The sequence below is a fragment of the Aricia agestis genome, chromosome Z (genome assembly GCF_905147365.1).
Source record: "Aricia agestis chromosome Z, ilAriAges1.1, whole genome shotgun sequence".
NCBI lineage: Eukaryota > Metazoa > Arthropoda > Insecta > Lepidoptera > Lycaenidae > Aricia > Aricia agestis.
The window spans coordinates 33,271,229-33,293,762 of record NC_056428.1 but is presented as its reverse complement, the minus strand read 5'-3'; the positions used below and the strand labels follow the sequence as shown (position 1 = coordinate 33,293,762).

The following is a 22,534-nucleotide window of genomic DNA, read 5'->3' as shown; positions in this document are numbered from 1 at the left end:
GAGGCACAACAAATCGAGTATTGGCGAAAAATTCTCAAAATTATCGTTAGTACGATCAAATTCATTGCTTAACGCGGATTGGCCTTTCGAGGTGACAATGAAATTGTTGGCTCGCCGAGAAATGGAAATTTCCTGGGAATTTTGGAATTGTTAGCCGAGTATGAACCAATCCTGGCTACCCATTTGAAAACGCATGCAAACAAAGGAGTGGTCATGTCAATTACCTTTCGTCCACGATTTGCGAAGAACTGATCGCTTGCATGGGCGATAAAGTCCTAACTGAAATAGTATCCAGGATAAAAAAATCCAAATACTATTCTGTATCAGTGGACTCTACTCCCGATGAATCTCACATCGATCAGCTAACTATAGTTGTTCGATATATGGAAGGATCGACGCCAAAGGAAAGATTTCTCACTTTTTTACCAAACTGCGGTCATACTGGCGAAGCCACAGCAAACGCTCTACTCACATTTTTAGGTGACCATCAAATAGACATAATGGATTGCCGCGGCCAATCGTACGACAACGCTGCAAACATGAGTGGAAAATACAAAGGGATGCAGGCTCTTATTTTGGAGAAAAACCATTTATCGGCGTTTGCACCATGTTGTGGTCATTCCCTTAATTTAGTTGGAAAGGCAGCTGCCAACTCTTGTCCATCAGCTGTTCAATTCTTTGATTTTGTCCAGAATTTATATACGTTTTTCACAGCAAGTACAGAACGATACGGAATTCTGATCGAGAAATTATCGAAGAAAAAAAGCGGACAGTTTTACGTCTTGAAAAAGCTAAGTGACACTCGATGGTCTTGTCGAGCTGAAGCTACGAAAGCCATAGTCGACGGCTATTCAGAAATCGAAGAAGCTCTAACCAGCATATCTTCCGATAAAGAGCAAAAAGACATCGCGAGGAATGAAGCAGCGCACCTTCTACAGAAGATGAGTAGTCTCGAAACCGCTTTATTCGCAATCTTTTGGAACGATATCTTGGAGCGATTCAACGCTACAAACAAGATGTTGCAAGACCCGCAAATGATTCTTGAATCGGCAATGCGTGCATTAGAATCATTGAAATCATTCGTGGAATCTAAAAGGAATGATTTCGATAAATACGAGGAAGCTGCCAAAAAAATATCTCAGACTGACGAATACGTACAATCACGCACCAGGACCAGAACGAGAAACGTGAGGTTGAATCCGCTTGATTACGGGAAAGCACAAGACGCAAATCTGTCACCGAAGGAGAAATACAAATTTTCCGCCTTTATCCCAGTGGTCGACCAGCTATGCGTTTCGCTTACCGAAAGATTGCATGCTTATGAAACTGTACGTTCGAGATTTGGATTTCTCAATCACATCGACAAGATGGATGCTGAAAATCTGCACGCTGCAGCAGAGGCATTGGTGAAAGTTTATCAGGATGATTTAGAACCTAGTCTTGGTAATGAGTTGGTCCAATTTGTATCTTTGATCGACTCATACAAAAAGGACTATGGCAAAGACCAATCTCCGGAACTATTTTACTACCAAATTCTCGAAGATCAAAATTTCAGAGCTACATTCCCAAACTTTGAAATTGCATTGAGAATGTATTTGGTTTTGATGGTATCAAATTGCACGGGAGAACGCTCATTTTCAAAAATGAAAATTATAAAAAATAGGCTTCGAACCACGATGGGACAAAATCGTCTATCAAAGCTTTCTCTCCTGAGTATTGAAAGTGATCTACTCCGGGAACTGGATTTCAGCGAAATCATCAACGATTTTTCGACGAAAAAAGCTCGGAAGATTCCATTTGTTAACGCTAAAATTTAATTTCAGATATTTCTCGTTTCCGATTATATTTATATGTTTGTTGAATAATAAAATAATCTATACTTGGTTCCACAATAAATTATTTATTGAAAAACTCAACTGAAAAAAATTGTCCACTTTATTTGGAAAATAATTTGGGGCCAGGGGGCCTCCACTCCTCTGTTGCCCCGAAGCCTCTCGACCTCTAAATCCGGCCCTGCCCAGCATATATATCAAAATCCTGAAAAACTTCTACCGTAATTGTTATAGTAGAATTAAGCTTGAAAGGAGCTTGAGTAATTTGAGATTCGCAGACGACATCGTCTTACTATCAGAAAATGCAACCGAGCTACAGTCGATGATAAACATATTGTACACCGCAAGTAAACAGGTAGGCCTGGAAATTAACCGAAGCAAAACCAAAGTACTCACAAACTCTACAAAAAGTCCAATATATTACGTTAGTTTTGCGGTCCACACGATAATTTTTACTTGATTTGTAGTAAAACTATCGAGTAATGCTGAATGTGTGGACACAAGCCCGAGCCGTAGTTTTTACTCTACGTGATTGCTCCATCGAGTAAAACCGTATTCGAGTACTTAATATAAGTCTTCTCTTAAATACAAAACAAACAGATGCGATAGTGTGTCTGTCAGTAACTTTTTCACATTTAAGAACTGAGTAAATTCTTTCTTTATCCCCGAAAAATATAGTATGATTCCCACATCATGTTAAGGCGCAATGAAGATGCAATCAATATATTATTATACTATATTAGATATGTATAGTGATTTTTGAACGTACAAAAACTCAGAAGAATTTACATTATTAAAAATTTATATCATATTTTCTTTACATAAAAAAAATATTGTAATAAATAAAATCTTAGTAGGTTTAAGTTAAAATTTAAATTTTCCAATACTTACCAAGACATTTCAAGATATCCTGACAGTTTTGCATCATCTCTGGCGCTTGAGGAATATAATTTTGTTGTTCATTTAACAACTGCAAATACTTTGCCAATGCCATCAAGTCAATCTGCTTCTGATGGTCCGCACCTAGTTTATGCTTCTTGACTGCCATTCTGTAGTCACAAAGTTAAAAAAAAATACAAAATTATGCTAAGTACTCACATACGATTTTGCTCGATAGTTTTACTCCAAACCGAGTAACAATTACTGTGTGGAGTGTGGACCGCAAAACTCACATCTCGAAGGCTCGCATCGAGCCAGTTTGAAGGCTCGCATCGAGCCGGCTTGACGGAATCAAATATATCGATTTAGACGCTTTGCAGACGACGGGGCAGGGCGGACCGGTCAATTTCGCCGCGAACGATAGCACAAAGGGAATCCTAAATTACCAACGCACACGGCGGGCAAAAAGACCGCGCCCCGAAAGAGCCGCAGACATCGACGGGCGTACGCGGCGAAATTGACCGGCCCACCCCGCTCCGTCGTCTGCAAATCGCCTTAGAGTAAAACTATCGAGCAATGCTGAATGTGTGGACGAAAGCCCGAGCTGCGGATTTTGCTCGACGTTATTGGCTCGATTGAGTGAAACCGTATGTATACTTATATACTTAGCATTAGACACACAAGAAAAATATAAGATTTTTACGAAGCTCATAATAAGGTATTACAGTGTAATTGGGCTTTGCTGACCTATGAGGAGCAATTGATAGTTTGTAAACATGTAATTATTCCTGATAAGGTGTTAAACCAGAGAGGGATGTACTAATAAGAACCCTGAGGTAAATTTTAAACCTGGCAGTGCTTTCTGAATTTGAGAATACTTAACCTGACAGTATTTTTTGAAGGCAGAGATTGAATAATTTCCCTGAAATGCTTAACTGTTTGTGTCAATTCATTTTACTGGGAATATAAACAAACCACTATAGCATAATACACTTTATGGAAGATCATAACTTCATATTTCACTACATTTACATTTATACGTGGGAGAGCCATGCTTCGGCACGAATGGGCCCGCTCGACCGGAGAAATACCACGTTCTCACAGAAAACCGGCGTGAAACAGCGCTTGCGCTGTGTTTCGCTGAGTGAGTGAGTTTACCGGAGGCCCAAACCCCTGACCCCTACCCTATTCCCGTCCCTACCCTCCCCTATTCCCTTCCCTACCCTCCCCTATTACCCTATTCCCTCTTAAAAGGCCGGTAACGCACTTGCAGCTCTTCTGATGCTGCAAGTGTCCATGGGCGACGGAAGTTGCTTTCCATCAGGTGACCCGTTTGCTCGTTTGCCCCCTTATTTCATTAAAAGAATAAAAAAAAAATTGATAAACATTACACTTTATTTCCCAATATAGTGTAGGTTTTTCTTAATTGCAAGTTTTTTATAGAAAAAAACACATTTACTTTCATAAAGTCTCTTGCAATTAACAGTCAATGAAGCATCACTTTGAATTGTTTTGCCACTAGTTTTTAGGGTTCCATATAGGGTTCCCAACCCTCCTGGATTGTCCAGGAGACTCCGGTAATAATTCTTAACCTCCCGTCCTCCGGAGAACGATAATTTCTCCAGTTTTTCACAAAACATATTGACTTAGTAAAAATTGTGAGATGAAGTTTGACTGGACAATCATATTATCTGTTCGAAGAAAATCACTTGGATAAACGCTGGGCTTACTAACGACTTATTTACGAAATTGAACGAGAGAAACGGTCCTGAGACTATGTTCTTTCTCATATTAAAAACTATTTAACATTTTTAAGCTATTCCATAGCTTTTATCGCTTTAAGTAAACTTAGCACTCATCTAGCGTCATTTCAGTTCGGCACAATGTTTGTGTGTGTGTGTGTGACTAGACATATGCGTGTAAAGTATACTGCAATTTAAATATAAAGCAATTATAGCAAGTGCCTTATTATTTCTTTTTTTTTTCAGTACAACTGAACCACTGTTTCTGCCATAAACATGATTTTTTTTGCCCTATTTTGCTCGATGTCAATAGTGCCAACAGGTAGGCTTTTGAGATGTTCACGTAATACTTATTTATATTTTTACTTTAAAAATAAATTATAAAAATTAAATTATATAAATATTTAGGTGGGGCTCCCATACAAAAATAGCCATTTCACGGTACGGAACCATCCGTGTCCGACTTACACTTGACTAATTCTTTTTGTTGTCATTACAATCTGGTTGGGTCTATGGCTTGTTTATAAATTTACATTCACAGTGAAATTAATGAAACAAACTAAATATTATGTGTTGTATCGTTCATTCCCATTCTAGCTATTAAACTTAAACTAGGATAGACCAGCTTGTCATGCCATACACACATGACAAGCTGAGGCACTCCAGCCAGGCTTGCCAGTTATGGCGCTAAATTGACAAACCCGGAAAATGAGTGTAACATATTAAAGTGGTCTCTGTTTATTTTTAATTCAAAATCAGTATATGTCAGTTTCATAGGAGTGTTTAAAAAGTCTGCACACATATTGTGTTCTTGTGAAGATTTTTTTACGGAAGTTAGTTTAGGTGAAATTATCCTTAGAGAATCACTAAAAAATATTATGAATTTCTCTGGCCAGGTCGAGTAGTAAGATTTTTTACCTATTTATCTCACTCACAAAACTTGATGATAATTGATAGTTAACATTATTAGTCACAAAACAAAGCAAAAAATGTGGGTACTTGTTTTAAAAAGGCTTTTTAAAGTAGGTATTACGTATTGTTTACTATTATTGTAGGTAGGACTTAATATTGCTATCCAAAGAAGATAATCAATAGTTTCAACAAAGTCTATATTATTATGACATTTTGTTTCCTTTATTAGGTAAAATATCACAAGCAAATACAATCCCAAGTCCTTCAACATTAGAAAACATTTTTACTTACTTGATATCAAGTTCTCCACTAAAATTAAATTCTTAAAATCCTTTTTCCTTGAAAAGCATTGGTCTCGCCCGAAAATCCTTTTTCCCATGTATCCTGGTACATTAGAAATTACATCATCAGAACTACATATTGATTTTATGAAAAATCAATTACAGCAAGGCATTTAATCCGATCTAGGCGGATGCAAGCTATTTTATATGCGCCTGTAGATAGTTAAATAGGCATAATAGAGCAGCCTATAATATTACCTATGTACTGTTATGAATAACCACACTCAATTCAACACAAATAAAGCACTTATACGATCAATAAAACTGATGAGATACGTTCAAGAAAGCAATAAATTCAACACGGCACATTTTTGTAATTATAAAGTATGAAAATTAGCAGAGAATCGCAGAATAAATTTTATTATATTATAATGTATTGTTTGTATGTAGGTATAAATTGTCCGTTCCTGCTGGAAGAGCCCATAGATTAAACAGAAATACAGTGAACAGTCTACAGACAATAAATTGCCTATTGGGAGGATTCTTTGACGGGTGTGTTCCTAAAGACTAGTAGTATACTGTTAAGCCCATAAACTTATAATCCCTGCGTTCCAGATGACGTTAGAAACGCTCACGATCAAGACCGTGGTTTTTCCGTTCCACTAGCATGTGAGCGTCAGTCAAGAAGTTTACACCCTGCGTCAGTGATACAAACCCAAGTGGAACGAATTATGGATCGTTTTGAGCGTTTTGAGAAAAGTTTAAAAAAGTAACTAGGTATAATTTTTTTATACATAGGTACATTGAACCGAACTTGGATATTACGATCCTTTTCTTCAAGTCATAAATAAAAGTAATTTTATTGTTTATAGTTACATTTATTTTACAAATAAAATACATAATATTATATATTTGTTTCGTTTTTAGTATTACATTTTTTTTAATAGCCAAATTATTACTTGATGTGACATTTTTCTCACTAATGCCATAAACAGCATGATTTAGGGATTATGAAACTTATAAATTTTCTTTTTTGCTTACAAAAATACCGATTGATAAGCCCATAAAACGTTGTTGAAAACTTACGTATGACAAGTTAAATCCACGTGTTTGAGGCATTCCTTGGCCGTTTTTATGGTTTATTATTTAGCGGAACCACAAAACCCAACAAGATATTGCATTTAACGTTCACTAAATACTTTTATTAGCACTTTTCAAACATGAAATATGCAGACCGATTCCTTTGTTATGTTCTACTGGGTCGGACATAACATTACAGGCTTTTGACGTTTACACACCGATATGAGCTTTCTCTTTCACTCAACTTACTGCATCGTTAGTTAGAAAGAGTAACATTATCAACTGTCAAAATATGAGGCTCCCTCCAATAGTATAATACCTCCATGGCAGAGACCTAATAAAAATATATTTTGTACTATAATCTGTGGTAGAAATAAAATCTTGTGGTGCGATGTGGTTATAAATTTTTTGTGCAGTTTATAAATTTTATGGATAATGGATGCTTCGGCATCCAAAACAAATTCTAAAAATATATTTGGATTTTATGCGTTAGCTTCCGTTCCCTATTCAAATAAACATAAAAATTGTGTAACGAAATATACACGACTACCCGACTTTGATTTTGATAATAAAGGTAAGTTTTACTTCTTTATCTTTGATTTTGATAATAAAGGTACGGTAACTTACCTTCTTTATTTAATAACTTTTACTTCTTTATTTAATAAACTATGAAACTATTAATATATATGAAATACTTATTTTCCATTTAGTGTTATTTCCTTATTTTTATAAACTAAAGATAGATATTTTACTCCTCAGAAGTGCAATTACTAATGTTCATTTTAGGGTTCTGTGCCCAAAGGGTAAAAACGGGACCCTACTACTAAGACTTCGAAGTCTATCCGTCTGTCTGTCTAGACTCCAGGCTGTATCTCAAGAACGGTTATAGCTACTATCTAGAGAGTTGAAATTTTCAGAGATTACCATATGTAATTCTGTTGCTGCTATAACAACAAATACTAAAAACAAAATAAATCAAATATTATACAGTACAGGGGGGCTCCCATACGACAAACATAATTTTTTTTGCCATTTTTTGCTCAAAATCAATAATGGCAAATGGTGGAATGAATGAGTGGGTAAAATGTTCACAAAATACTCAGTTATATTTAAACTGTAGCCAGGGACTGTAATATCAATATATTTTCGGTATCAATATGGGATATTTTTTCTCCTCTTAAAATCGATATGGGATATTGATATTAGGGTACCGGTAACTAAATACCGGTATTTGGGTATCAATTTATTGATATGTGGTATCGATATTTTATTTCGGTGCCACTGTATCAATACCAACTTTATGGAAAATTTGTCAGTTTTGACACTGATACTGAAATGTCTTTCGAATTTTTCACCTGCCCCCGGCCCTCGAACTCTACCCTACCCCGCCTGCCCGCTGGCCAACCATCCTGTTGATGGATGTGTGATTAAGTAATTTTAACTATTAATCATCAATCAAGTGATTTTGCAAAGGTGTCCCTGATGATCGATTGGTGTTCTTGTTATCCATATTAATTGAAAATGCGAAAATATCTCTGTCCGTCTGTCTCATTTTAACGGCAAAGCTAATAAACCGATCAGACACCGAACCGATCACAGAGTCTAGACTTCTAGAGCCTGAGAAAGGACGGTTTTGTTTACATATTGTTTATTTAAAATTATGAAATATGTGCACAGTGGTTTTTAGGGTTCCATACCCAAAGGGTGAAAACGGGACCCTATTCATGCGACTTCGATGTTTGTCCGCCTGTCCGGCTGTCTGTCTGTCCGTCTGTCTCCAGGCTGTATCCCAAGAACCGCTATACCTATACACTTCAGAAATGTTCACAGTTTATGTAAGTATTTCTGTCGCCGCTATAACAACAAATAGTAAAAACCTATTAAATAAATTTAATATTTAAGGGGGCTCCTATACAAGAAACATGATTTTTTTGGCCTTTTTTGCTTATAATCAATAATGACAACAGGTGGGCACTTGAAACTGTCACAAAATCCTTAATTATATTTCTACTTTAATAATGATTAATAAAATTAAAATAAGATAAATATTTTCCCATACAAAAAACACAATTTTTGACCTATTTTTGCTCTTTAACTGTACGGAACCTTTCGTGCGCGAGTTTGACTCACACTTGGCCGATTTTATTTTATTCAGAGCTTACTTTTGGTGCAAGCTTTTGTCATAAGTTTTCTAGTTTCCAAATATTCAAATTGAAATGTTTTTTCTTTTCCCTTAGGTATGGTCATTTGATGTAAGACTAGCCAGTTAGTCAGCTTTTACTAAAAAGGGGTACTAATATTAAAAAATAATTTTTAGTGTTATGGTCCCAAAAAATCTTTTTGGGACGGTCACGTCATATTGTAAGTGTTGATGACCCCTTACATGGAACAACAAGGTCGTTAAAATCAAATGTGGCCATTCCACATAAAAAAATGACATCAAGCATAAACAGAAAAGTTATTAATATAGAAGACAGCAATATTGATTTACATTCCAAGACATGTAAGCAATTTTTTTTAAATAGATATTATAATGTATATTATAAAAATGTATCTGTGAATACAGACATTACTTTTTACATTTTCCGTTTTACATTGTTTTATCTTTGTCTGTGGAGCCATATTTCTAGTGTGTCAGATAAGAACAAAACATTGTAAACATTTTAAATATAACATTGGCATTATGGGTCATTGTATTAGAAAAGGGACATCATATAATATGATACCAAAAAACTCATGGGCGTACCGAGGGGGGGGGGATCATATACTTTTAAAATAGACAATGTGTAAGTACCTGGTTAAAGAAATTATATAAAAAATATATGTATATAATTTTTTATCCTACTTCCTACTAATCCTAATAATATTATAAAGGCGAAAGTTTGTTTGGACTAGGGTTGTTGAGGAAGTGATTATGAGGAAGAGGAGGAGGAAGAGGAATTGTCACGCGCAAATTTTGAGGATGCGGATGAGGAAGAGGATATTTTATGAGGAAGAGGATGCGGATGAGGAAGCGGAAGAGGAAGCGGATGAGGAAGAGGAAGATAGAAAATTATAAATACTAGCGGACCCAACCCAAACTTTTGTCCTGTCTGTACTTTGTACATAACGTACTAGGTACATACATTACACAAAAAATAATTAAAAGGGCATTTTCCAGTGAACCAAACTATGAATCTAAATTCTAAACCATTCTCAAAACACACACAATAAAGAATCATCAAAATCAGTCTAGCAATAAGGGCCGCGCTACATCGGAATGACAGCGGCGAGGCGAGCCGAGGGTTGCAAAATTACGTAATTTTACCGAAAACGCTGGTAAAATACGCGTATTTTACGGTAATTTATATATATTACGGTAAAATTACCGGCTACGTATGTATGCGAAAAGTATAGCGGGGGGTGAGAAGAGCGTGTAGTTGCAAGTTGCAACTTGCAACATACTTACGTTCGGCGGCGGCTAAAATTTGAAGAATCATGATATGAATCATAATATGATTCATTTTTCTAAAATTGCAAAATGCAACTCTGCTTGCAATTGTTTTGACTGACTGCACTATACGTGCATTTAGTAAATTATGCCACGAAATCAAGCAAAAGTGTGGGATTATTTCCAAGTGCTAAGTGAACATGACAAAAGGAAACATGTGATGTGTATATTTTGTAATACGGAGTACAAAAATGCTAATGCTACTCGGATGACATAACATTTTGAGAAGTGTAAAAAGTGTCCTAATGATGTTAAATTATTATTTATTAGTTATTTTTGCATAATAGTCATACGTTCAATGCCTTGGTAGTTATCCAGTTCATGAGAAATGAATTTACAGAACATAAGATTATTAAGTCTTATGTTTTCACCAACTTCAGTAATATTTGTCTGGACATATACATTTTGACTATTTCTTTTTTAAAGAAGACTGCAATTATTACTAACTGAAATAATTGAATTTTACCCAATTTTACCGTAATTTACGTAATTTATTTATATTTTACGTAAAATATGGTAAAAAACCGAATTTTACGAAAGTAATATTACCGCTTTACATCCCTCGGAGCGCTTTCAGTGTCATATATATGACTAGCTGTTGCCCGCGACTTCATCCGCGTTAATATAGTATAATAACAAAGATGGATAGTTTTCTCCTTTTTGTTTTTGAGGTTCCTTATACAAAGGGTAAAAACGGACCCTATTTAAGCAAACGTTAAACGCAAACGTCAATAAACTTTCATGTTTCTAACTCAAGAAATGACGGACTTTCATTGCAACTTTCCACCCCTATTTCACCCCCTTGGGGGTAGAATTTTCAAAAACGCTTAAACACGTATCCAATTATTTTTATCAGTAACCCAAACATAAAATTTCATGTTTCTAACTCAAGAAATAACGGAGTTTCATTCAAACTTTCAACCCCAATTTCACCCCGTTGGGGGTAAAATTTCCAAAAACGCTTAAATACGTATCCATTCATTTTTAATCAGTAACCCAAAAATAAAGTTTCATGTTTCTAACTCAAGAAATGACGAACTTTCATTAAAACTTTCAACCCTTATTTCACCCCCTTCGGGGGGTGAATTTTCAAAATTCCTTCCTTAGTGGGTGTCTACTTAATAAAACAACCCTACTCACCAAATTTCGTGGCTGTAACTTTTACAGTTTTTGCTCAGCGATGATGAATCAGTCAGTCAGTCAGTCAGGACATGTAATTTTATAAGTATAAGATTTTAAACTTTATCTTCATTATTGTAATACATAGTACCGCGTGAGAAGTCTACGGCCGCCCGTGGCCGCTGTACTATGTATTACAAAAATGAAGATAAAGTTTAAAATCTTATGACACTGAAAGTGCTCGCGTCGCCGCTGCCATTCTAGTGTGTCGCGGCCCTTAGGCTGTTTAGACACACGCCGCAGCGGCGCCGCTGCAATACTCATCTTTGCCCTCAGGGTGCGGTGCGGCACCGCTCCGGCGCCGCGCCGCCGCGCCAGAGCGTGATTGGATACGCGACGCGCATGCGCAGTGTAATTCCTCATAAATTCCTCTTAAATTTTGAGGAAGCGATAGCGGAAGAGGAATTTTTATTTTTATTTATGAGGAATGCGGTAACGGTTGAGGAACCCAAAATATTGCGGAACTTCCTCATTATGAGGAAGCGGAAGAGGAATCCTCAGCAACCCTAGTTTGGACGTATGGATGTTTGTTACTCTTTCACGCAAAAACTACTGAACGGATTTTAATGAAACTTTGCAATAATATAGCTTATACATCAGAATAACACATAGGCTACAATTTTAACCGACTTTCAAAATGAGGGAGGTGTTATGTTCGTTTTTTATGTTCAACGATTACTCCGCCGTTTGTTAACCGATTTTCAAAATTTTTCTTTTGATATATAGGGTATCATCCCAATTTGGTATTATATTCACAAAAGTCGTGATCTGATGAAGGATCCATAAGTAATCGATGGAATTCCTCAAAATTTATAGGGAAACATGTGGTGACTTCGGTTTCGTGAGAAGTATTCTAAGCATATGATACAAACAAGTAAGATTTTGCACCGAGGTATATAGTGGTTCGGAAGGTGCTGAGAGAACTCCTGATTCTTTACAGATACAAGTTTGGGAGTTTCGGCGTTGTTTTAAGAACGGAAAGCATATGCTACTATGCAAATTACATTCATCATTATCATCACTACCATATTATACCATGCATCGTCCCATGATTATGAGCCTATTATGACCCTGTTAGTGGTACTTTTCATAGTCTTTTAGATCGAGACTAGAGTTTGTCAAGCGATAATTAAAAAAATCTATACTTAATATTATAAACCTGAAGAGTATGTTTGCTTGATCGCGCTAATCTCAGGAACTACAGGTCCGATTTAAAAACTTATTTCAGTGTTAGATGGCTCCTTTATCGAGGCGACTAAGGCTATAGGCTATATAATATTATCACGCTAAGACTAATAGGACCGAAGAAACTCAGAAAAATGTGGAAAAATCAGGGGAAAAATTAGAATGGGTTTATCTCACGAAGTACTGACTACTGAATCAATTTTTATAGCAATATTTGGTACAGATATAGAGTGGAGCACGTGAAGGGAGTATGCACAGCTATTTTTTATGGGAAAATGTACGGTTTCTGCAAAATTCCTAATTTACGCGGGCGAAGCCGCGCGTGACATCTACTTCTTTATATGTCAACCCCCCCCCCCCCCCCCCCCCAGTTATTTGACTGCATGGTAAAATGTTACTTCTTTTTGTATAAGTATTTTACTGTATCACTTTGCTGTCTGTTACTATACCGAATAAATAAATAAGACATTGGACTTCTAAAACTACTAAAATGCTGAACAGTATATTGTTTAAAGCTATATATACTTGAATATTGAACTTGTATATTATGTGAACTTTACGACAAAAATTTTCAGATTGATAATTTAGGCATTATGTTATGTACTATCTAAGAAATTGATTCATAGCCTCATAGGCAGTTGACGTACCTACGTCGATTGGTTGGATTATATCACAGAAATAAATCAAGATAGAACGGCTAAGCGGGTGGAGTACGCGTGTTTCAATCTTGCTCTGTCGTGCAAGATTCGTTGAACGTTCATTCATTCAGCGTGCACGTCTCCAAGGGCGTCGCCAGCCGATGGCGCAGGGGGGACAAGTTGACTTCACCTACTACAATTCATACTTTTCTCCTTCTCTATGAATGAGAAAACAGTACAGAGTCCAATGTGTAAAGCTACACGAGCACGAGCTCTTGACTATGCAATAAAAACTTGTAAATAAATAAGTTATAATAACATTTATTAGAAAAATAGAATAAAAGTAGTTGAATTTGAATAAGTGTACAGCGTACAGCGTATTTTTTTTAATTACCAGATTTTAAAATTATAGTAGTCGTTGTTTGCATTATATTTGGCAACATTTTTAGAATCTCTAGGGGGGGGCAGCTGCCCCTCCCTGCCCCCCCTTGGCGACGCCCTTGCACGTCTCGACTGATTACATCGGGGTATTTGTGCAAAAATGCCTTATTGTGCAATGTCTAATTATTGTATGAAAGTGAATCGGTCAAAAGGAGGTATTTCTTGCCACGGGTAAGTTATTTGTTTTAACTAAAAGAAAAGCAAAAATTTACACGAGCGATACCTTAGCAACGCACGCACGCAACGTTCTATCTTGATTTATTTCTGTGGATTATATCAACTCAATGTAAGTCGTCATCTGTCGGCTGAGTTTGATAAAACGCGACTAAAATAGGTAGATAGGTCCGCCATCTGAGCCATAGCCTGAGATGGCGGACATATAAGATATATGATATATGAATATAAGATATATGAATCGATTTCTATGATAGTACTAACAGAGAAGTTGATTCATAAATCAACTTCTCTGTTAGTACTATCATAGAAATCGATTCATAGGCAGATAGCAAGCCTACATAATTTTGATGCGTTTCGTCAACCTCAGCTGAATATACATCACAATAAATTTATTATTATTTAGTTGATAGAACCCCGCCGAATAATATAGGTACTTATATCAACTGTCTATAAATCATTTTCTTTGATGGGACTTCTACATTAGAACAAAAGAATATGTATTGAAATTTACTACGTCTTTACGAATTGGGCAGGAATACAAATAAACACATTGTAAAAGAACTATGTTGACCGCCTGGTATGAACATAGACCACCAGTTTGAATTATAAAATTGTACTTATCTTGTTTACAGATTCTGGGGAGCTAAAATCAAGTGCCAAAAGTAATATTCTCAATAACAAAAATAGTATCAGCTCATCAAAACTCAATTGTAAAAACAAATACTCAAAGTTTGATAGTCAAATTAATGTTTTAAAAAGAAGAAATGCAAAAGAAGGTAAGTATTTCATAAGCAGATTCAATTTCAAGCGGTATGTCCATGAGATGATAGAAATTGTAGCAGAACCGTAAATTAGTTTGTGACATGATACTCTCATCTTTTTTTCTAATTAAAGAACTTTATCGTTAAACGATAATGCCGTCATTGTATGTATTCATTGATACAAATTAATTAAAAATTGAAAAAAAATCAAATAATAAATCAGCCTCATTTTAAACATACTATGTAGTCCAGATATATCTCTTAAACATGAAACACTCATATGTGTTGCGTTGTCACGTCTTGTCGCGTCGTGTTCCGTTGCATGGCGTTTCAGCGTAAACGCTTCCTCATCATTCTTTCTCACCTGGTGTCATGAGTGTTTGCAAATCGCTTTCATAATTCAAGACGTGAGTGGATGAATGAGGAAAGTAACATGAAAAAACTCCCCTTTTTTCGCATAAATGGAGGCTTTAGGGCCGGAAAAATTATTTGAAATAGAAAAACTATGGATTATATGCGTAGCCAGGTTATGGAGTAGATAAGTTACAAATTTTATTAAAATTTAATTAGGGAAAAAATGAGTTATTGTCCGTATGTTACGAAATGTTACTTGTTCGATTCTTCCACTCGCGTCTTCAATTAATAAATAATGATTATTATAGTTTAATTTACAAATAAGTATCATAGTTCAAATGATTAGTTCTTTTAAAAATTCTGAGTATTCCAGATGTCCTTTACTATTTAGGTAATTATTTTATCGCTGTGCGTTTTATTATGTTTAAGTTAATAACAGAATGTTTTGTTTTAGATAATGTACAGATCATTCAAAGTGTAAACATTTCACCCAAGATGACCATAGGCAAATCACCACTCTCAGAAAGTAAACCTGTTAAAGAAATCATATATGATGTAAAAAACAAATTAAATAATGTCTTGAAAAAGAACAATTCTCATATAAAATCTGGATCTGATAACCAACAATCAAAAAAATGTGCACAAAAATCGAACAAAGTCAATCCGACACTGTCGAAGAATGTTAAAGAGAAGTATAAGCCTAACTCGATTCGTTCACATGTTCCCAAAGAAACCAATGTGGAAAAACATGAAAATAATATAACTACGAATCGGACTGATACTGTTGACGAAAATAAATCAAACCTAGTTAACCGCAGCACAAAAATAGAAAAAGATATTATTTATAAAGACATGAACGTCGGAACCGAACCACTTTGCGATACTGTGGACCATGAGACTGAAATGAGTGATGAGTTTTTAACGTGTAATAATTATCGAAATATTCTTAGTTACGATAGATCTAACGAAATATTTGATAGTCTTGATATACCAAATGTAAGCTTAAGGAAGGAGAAAGATGATTTACCCAAAGAGGAAATAGTCAATTTTTTTAGTAAATCATTGCCTAATATTAGAGTTCCCGCTTTAAATATGATATCAATGAAGAAAACGCAGAACGAACAGATCAAGGAATCCCTCATCTGCAACAACAACTCATACATCATAAGCAGGGCGACCGTCACATACACGAGCAAGCAGAAGATAGACTTTCAAGTGGTCGAAAACCACGACAACAAAGCCCAGAATAATCTACGTTCTAGTCCTTTGAATTATCCTATTAGCGTGGTATCTGTATACAAAAAGGAATTGTCCAAGAGGGAATGCGACAACTGCACCGAGTATAGTAACAATAGTAATAATTCCGAGCGAGAAAAAGACGCGGCGCTTAATTGCCCGTATAACTTTGACAGCGACGAATTAAAGAAGCCATCTGATATAATTAGCACAATAAAAGTTGAGAACAGTTTATTACAAAACAGTTCCGCGTGCGAGCAATTTCAGCGTGAACTAAATTTCATCGACTCGTTTTTTGAGTCGCTCCAATATTTGGAGACGTGCTCGCTCTCAGACAAAAGTTTCACGGAAAACAATGTTGAGAATTGGATAAACAGTAGCTACAAGTTCGACTGCGGCTCTTTCCTGTCCAAATTAGAGAACGATGTTTGCGCCGACGAAAATGAAACGATGGCGTCCAAGAGTCTTTGCAGGGTAAGTGTTTGTTCTTTCAATTTGTAAACTTACGTCCACACAATCGACAATTGTATTCTTGTAATGAATAGCGGTGAGTAGCTTACTATAAAAAATGTCTTATTAATTATTACATAATATGTTCTTTTTATTGACTTTATTTAACTACATGATTTGCAAATTTTTAGGGATGTATTATTGTTATTAAACTAAAACTATTACTTTTTATAAGGTTTATTACGCTATTAACGCCTTATTTATGTTTTTCAGCTCAATTTGCTCATTAGACATGAACAAAGGCGAGCCAAAAATCTCTTGTTCGTTCTGAAAATGAGAGAAGACGCACTGAAAGACTTTACAAAATCTCAAATATTATGGTTGGAGAATAAGAAGAAGCAGGAAAACACAGATATATCTACGCTTAAGAAGAAACAACGAGGTGCCTTACTTAAGTGGCAGCATGAGTGTGGAGAAATGCAAAGGATACGCAAAGCTCTCCTGACGCGATCTGAGAAACGAAAAATAGTACTCATGAAGACTAAGAAGAATCTAGAATGGAAGTTGGAGAACAATTTGGACGTGGAGAAAATTATTTTAGGGAAGAAAAAAGTGAACCGGGTAAGGAGCATCGCCCCTGTGAAATGTTTCGACCTATCGAGCAGCGGCTGCGATGATAGCACTACGTCTAGACCTAAATCTCTCACTCCCGTTGTTTTTGAACAGCAGAAAACGGGAGTAGAGAAGTGCATACAAACCGGCGACAGTATATTGGAAACGATCAGTAGGGATAAGTCGCTAGATATCGCTAATGAACATTTCATAGTTGTGGATGGTGGTTTTCTGAACATTATATTCAAGGATCTCTCCTTACCTCAAATATTTAGCGACGGGAAACAATATGAGGTGAACGAGGAGGCGATTAAGAATATTCTAAATTCGTCGCATTCGCAGAGTCCTATCGATACCGGCAATGCTGTCGAAAAACTCATGGACCAGATAAAAAACCATGAAGCGGATAACTCGAGTACACCATCCACTGCCCGTAGTTTAGTGGAAGAGTTCGATCAGTACTACAAAGGATTGTTGGATGAAGAAAATGAAAGCAAAGACAAATTAGATAAACTCGATACGAGTGTCACAAAACTTTCAGAAGTTAAATTTGTTCCTACTTTAGCGGATGAAAGTCATGATAAATGTGATCAAGTTGTCGATGATTGTATGCCCGAGTTGCCTTCGTTAGAGCCGTTGTCGCCTAAGGACATATTGAGGGTAGATTTTGAGCCCAAAGCAGGAATCAGTGTGGCGGGACCTTTACCCGTGCCGGCCGGAGCTGCGGCAGTCAACGAACCAACTACACTACCCGCATGGACCAAAAGTACCTTGACTTATGGTGAGTATGAGATGTGCTGAATTTTTTAAAAGAAAAATAAGAATGTAGTATGGACAGGCAGCACAAACGTAGGTGTAAATGTGATTTACTATTTTATTTATTCACAGTATTCGTTATTAAATAACTTGTAGAGTAATATGAAAAAATAAACAATTATACAATGTGTCCCGGCACCGGTGTCCGATCCTTTAATGTCATGATCTATGACATATTTTATCAACTAATTGGCTCTCAAATTTTTTTCTCTATCACGGTTGTAAAATGGCAGCCATTTTAATTTTTCTCGGGCGTTCACACTAATCTGACCAGTACTTCTCATGTAAATATCCTATGAAGATAAAAAAGATCTCATTTGATACCTAAACTTGTGGACTACGCTTACACAGCCAATATGTTATAAATTTCGTGGAACCAAACATAGACAAACCAAAGTTTAAGAAAAAAAATTGTGCATTTTATAATTAATGGCTTTTTGTGAAAAATGTAGCACATTAACCTGGTTCTTTTTTTATTTAAAAAAAATAGAAGAGTTTTTCATCTTAAATAAATTCTTTACTTTAATGCTCTAAGTCAGATAGTTTAGAAGTTATAACGATTTTCCTATGAAGTATAGGTCAGATTAGTATGAAGCCAGAGAAAAATTATTTTATTCAAAAGTTGGAGAAAAAAAAATTGAACTCATGATTTATGGCATATTTAAGTGCCAAATTGGCTTTCAAATATTTTTTTTCTCCAACTTTTGAAAAAATAGTTTTTCTCTGGCTTCATACTAATCTGACTCATACTTCATAAGAAAATCGTTATAACTTCTAAACTATCTGACTTAGAGCATTGAAGTAAAGAATTTATTTAAGATGAAAACCTCCTCTATTTTTTTTAAATAAAAAAGAACCAGTTTAATGTGCTAGATTTTTCACGAAAAGCTATAAATTAAAAAATGCACATTTTTTTTTCTTAAACTTTAGTTTTTCTATGTTTGGTTCCACGAAATTTATAACATATTGGCTGTATAAGCGTAGTCCACAAGTTTAGCTATCAAATGAGACCTTTTTTATCTTCATAGGATATTTACATGAGAAGTACTGGTCAAATTAGTGTGAACGCCAGAGAAAAATTAAAATGGCTGCCATTTTACAACCGTGAGAGAGAGAAAAAATTTGAGAGCCAATTTCTCGATAAAATATGCCATAGATCATGACATTAAAGGATCGGGCACCGGTGTCGGGACACATTGTATAATAACTTGTGAGAACAATTTCTGTAACTATTATTATTTATTTTTAATGTTATTATTGCAGCTGATTCGTTGAGTCCAAATGTGACGTCCATAGAGGTTCCGGCAATTGCTACCAGCGAGGCTGAAGAACTACGTAGACAAGAGTTGGCTATAGAGAGAGAGGTAAAGTTATTGTTTACTTTATTTTCATTGAAAAATCCATACATACTTTCCTAAGAGCATTATTATACATTCCCATTTAGATTTAAAAATATGAACTCCTCTTACTCTAGTGTCTGTTGCTGTCTTTGGGTTTTATGCTGGAAAAGCTACTCAGCCAAGCTTTGGACAGGACAGAGATTAGAGTGGACATGTTTTTTACAAGTGTGTCATTTTTTATTGGATAATAATTGTGATTCATCTTATAAAACTTTTCATTGTTATTAAGAAACGCAGAAAATACCGAGCAAATCTAAGTTTGGAGAAGTTGTAGCTGTAAATTGTAATGTAATTTTCAGATAAAGGCGATAGAACAGCAGCAATGCCAGTTTTTAGTAGTTCGGGAGATACCGGACAAGCCTCCGCCTCCGTACACACCACCCATAGAGACTAGACCTCCTAAACCACCGCGCTCATTCTCTATAGATATAACAACTAAGGAAAGAATAAGGAAATACATAACGGAACCAGACAACAACTCGGATTCAGAATTGGATGCCTTCAAGTTGTTTGTAAAAGATTTCTGTAAGGACTCCATGAGCAGGCAGAAGGCAGAGCAAAGTGATAAGGTGTGGGATATATGCTGCATGGTGCCACCAAAGCCACAGCCAGACACTGAAAAGTTGGTGAACAGGACCGCTCTGGATCTAAAGGAAGTGTTGACCTGTGTAACTCCTACCATCTTATCAGGTAATGTTTCGTACTTTATTACTGTTGTAGTTGTACTCATTGTTTCTTTTTTATCTGTGAAAAACGGTGTACTCGCCAATTTTTGTCAAATCTCACATCCTTGTCCAGCCATAGCCAGATATTTTATCGAAAGTGATCATCAAAAATGCATTTAATAATAACAATAATAATAATACTCCCCACACCGATTTCGATGACGGTGGTCAGTTTCATTAGGCCAGGTACAACTCTGAGCGCTGCTACTTTTACAATAAACTACAAGGGACACAAACACATGGCCTAAAGTATTATCACTTTGATACACTCAATATAATCTTTCTCAACTAATTTTCAGGTGTTGGTGCTAGACGTTCAGATCATATTGATGATATTCTGTTCGCCGAGTGGAGACGTTGTGAGCCCGAATGGACGTCTCTACACTCAGATGAAATCGTTGTTAAAAATCAGCTGTTCGAATGTTTATTCAATAAAATTCTCACAGAAGCAATCGACGATTACAAAAACACTGTTATCGATGATAATTAATGTGTTCAGTAGTGAAAAATGAACATTGAGTGCCACATGTAAGTTATAAATTATGATAATTGTAAAATATTTTAGTATAAAGGAAAACAAGTCATTTTTTGTACTACACATATTTATTCTGCAGTAGTAGTTATATAGTGCAAATATCACATACTCGTAAATCTTATTATAACTAAATTTTTATATAAATAATTTTACACACATCCAAAAGGTAATTTATAATCATCGATAATATTTATTCCAAACATTCAGTCACAGAATGTTCTGTTCAAAAATAATGTTTAAAATTCATATATTGTATATTTTTAAAACATTAACACAATTAAAAACAATTCTTAAAATGCCTTAAATTTTCTAGTAATGTGAAAAATATTTGTTTAAAACATTTATATATAAATGCTTTTTGGGCAATTTTGTCACCTAATACTGACCTTACGTACTTATTTAAATATTACTTGTAGAATTTCATTCAAGTTTAACATTTAAGTATGTTAAGGTTACAAAATCTATGATCACTGGTATTTGTTAACGAAAGTATGAAAGACTAGTATTATCGCTTTCAAATTAATATAGGCTGAACTGTTAAAATGGTAACAATACAACCTAAAACGAGCCCAAAATATTAAAAATACTGAATAGTTAAGTGATACCTTAAAATTTTGGCCACTTAGAAGTATAACATGCAGAAGTTAACAAGACACCTCGTCTAAAAGAAATTAAAGCCGGTTGCCAACTTAATTTGTGCGTGTTGTAATAGCTGTACATAGAAACAAGTAGCGTTAGCGTATATTTTATTATGAATATTAATCAACAGTTCAACTATTTGAACAGCATTTACAAGTAAATTGATATACGCCATAAGCGTATAATTTCGTAATAAATAAAGATGTTCCTATTTTTAATTTAATCTCTATTAAATCGTAATGTCCCGAAAATACAAAAGAATGAAAAATAACATACTGCCTTACAATGTAAAAGCTACATCCAATGACAATAATACAGTTCACGTATGTGGTACAGTGTACACCAGCTGCCTAGACTTAGAATAATATGAATAGCATAGATTGGCTAACAACAGCTGTTAGTCAAGTTGCATTCTACATTTTTACAATTTCAATGATAGAGTATGTGCCGGATAGGCTATCCACAACTTACTTAACAGATAGAGTTATCATATACTCTGCATATATTATACTCTATCTGTCAGATAAGCTGTGGATATGGCCAATCCGGCACTTATCAATAAGTGGTAAAACAGTCCCTAAGATTTAAGGGAATTAGACACAAGCCATTGGCAAAGACTTACGCCTTTTTGGACTTGGTTGAAGATAAATGCATCTTGAGTCTTGACTTTACGCCTATTCATTGCTCTAATGTCTAGACTCTAGGACAATATTCAGTCGCGATACACGCAACAATTCTGCCTATCGCTATTGTCTTTTTCACACGCGCGAAAATATTGCTATTCTGTCTCTGTTTATAAAAACGAGATTTTAGCGCGAGTGTAAAAAAACAAAGGATGAGTCAATGAACGAATTTCTATATGCTTTGCGACCGCACTGTACCTAAATTAAATCAAGTCATAAAATATATTTGGGTCATTTCATAAACGACCATAATTTTCGAGGCACATACACTTCCACGTTAAAGACTAGTCGTCCGCTTTGAGTATAGATTCGAGTGGATTAGGCCCCTTTCTCCTTGGATTGGTCAATGCTTTCGCCGTCTCCGCTGCAAAAAAGTCTTCCTTTTAGATCGTAAAAAGATTTTATTTATTGCAAATTATTTCTACTTCAAGAAAAATATTTAACTTTGAAGTTTTAGGCTGGATAACTAAAACTATTTTATAAATTT

At 35.4% G+C, this 22,534-nt stretch overlaps 3 protein-coding genes across 6 annotated transcripts in view; 1 reads left to right on the top strand and 2 right to left on the bottom strand.

Annotated features, from left to right (window-relative positions):
* The window catches only part of LOC121738525 (ubiquitin carboxyl-terminal hydrolase 35), a 33,700-nt gene extending 27,612 nt beyond the window's left edge, over positions 1-6,088 (bottom strand). The window contains exons 1-3 of the mRNA XM_042130653.1: positions 5,905-6,088; positions 5,657-5,749; positions 2,724-2,881 (exon numbers count right to left, since the gene is read on the bottom strand). Of these exons, the coding sequence (XP_041986587.1) occupies positions 2,724-2,880 (157 nt within the window). The 5' untranslated portion in view covers position 2,881; positions 5,657-5,749; positions 5,905-6,088. The remainder of the gene's footprint in view (positions 1-2,723; positions 2,882-5,656; positions 5,750-5,904) is intronic.
* Positions 6,089-7,110: 1,022 nt separating this feature from the next.
* Positions 7,111-22,185, top strand: LOC121738556. Of its 2 annotated transcripts, XM_042130699.1 has the most exons (8): positions 7,111-7,300; positions 9,044-9,229; positions 14,469-14,612; positions 15,406-16,661; positions 16,911-18,030; positions 19,329-19,429; positions 19,765-20,155; positions 20,490-22,185. In XM_042130699.1, exons 1-8 carry the CDS (start codon positions 7,162-7,164, stop codon positions 20,678-20,680), a joined length of 3,528 nt encoding a protein of 1,175 aa, XP_041986633.1. In that variant the 5' UTR covers positions 7,111-7,161; the 3' UTR covers positions 20,681-22,185. The 2 variants fall into 2 exon arrangements, with proteins under 2 accessions (XP_041986633.1, XP_041986634.1); XM_042130700.1 differs by lacking the exon at positions 9,044-9,229.
* Positions 21,080-22,534, bottom strand: part of LOC121738557 (SPARC-related modular calcium-binding protein 1) — a 34,175-nt gene continuing 32,720 nt past the window's right edge. For all 3 annotated transcript variants that reach the window (XM_042130702.1, XM_042130703.1, XM_042130704.1), the window contains one exon: positions 21,080-22,411. In XM_042130702.1, the coding sequence (XP_041986636.1) occupies positions 22,332-22,411 (80 nt within the window). In that variant the 3' untranslated portion in view covers positions 21,080-22,331. The remainder of the gene's footprint in view (positions 22,412-22,534) is intronic.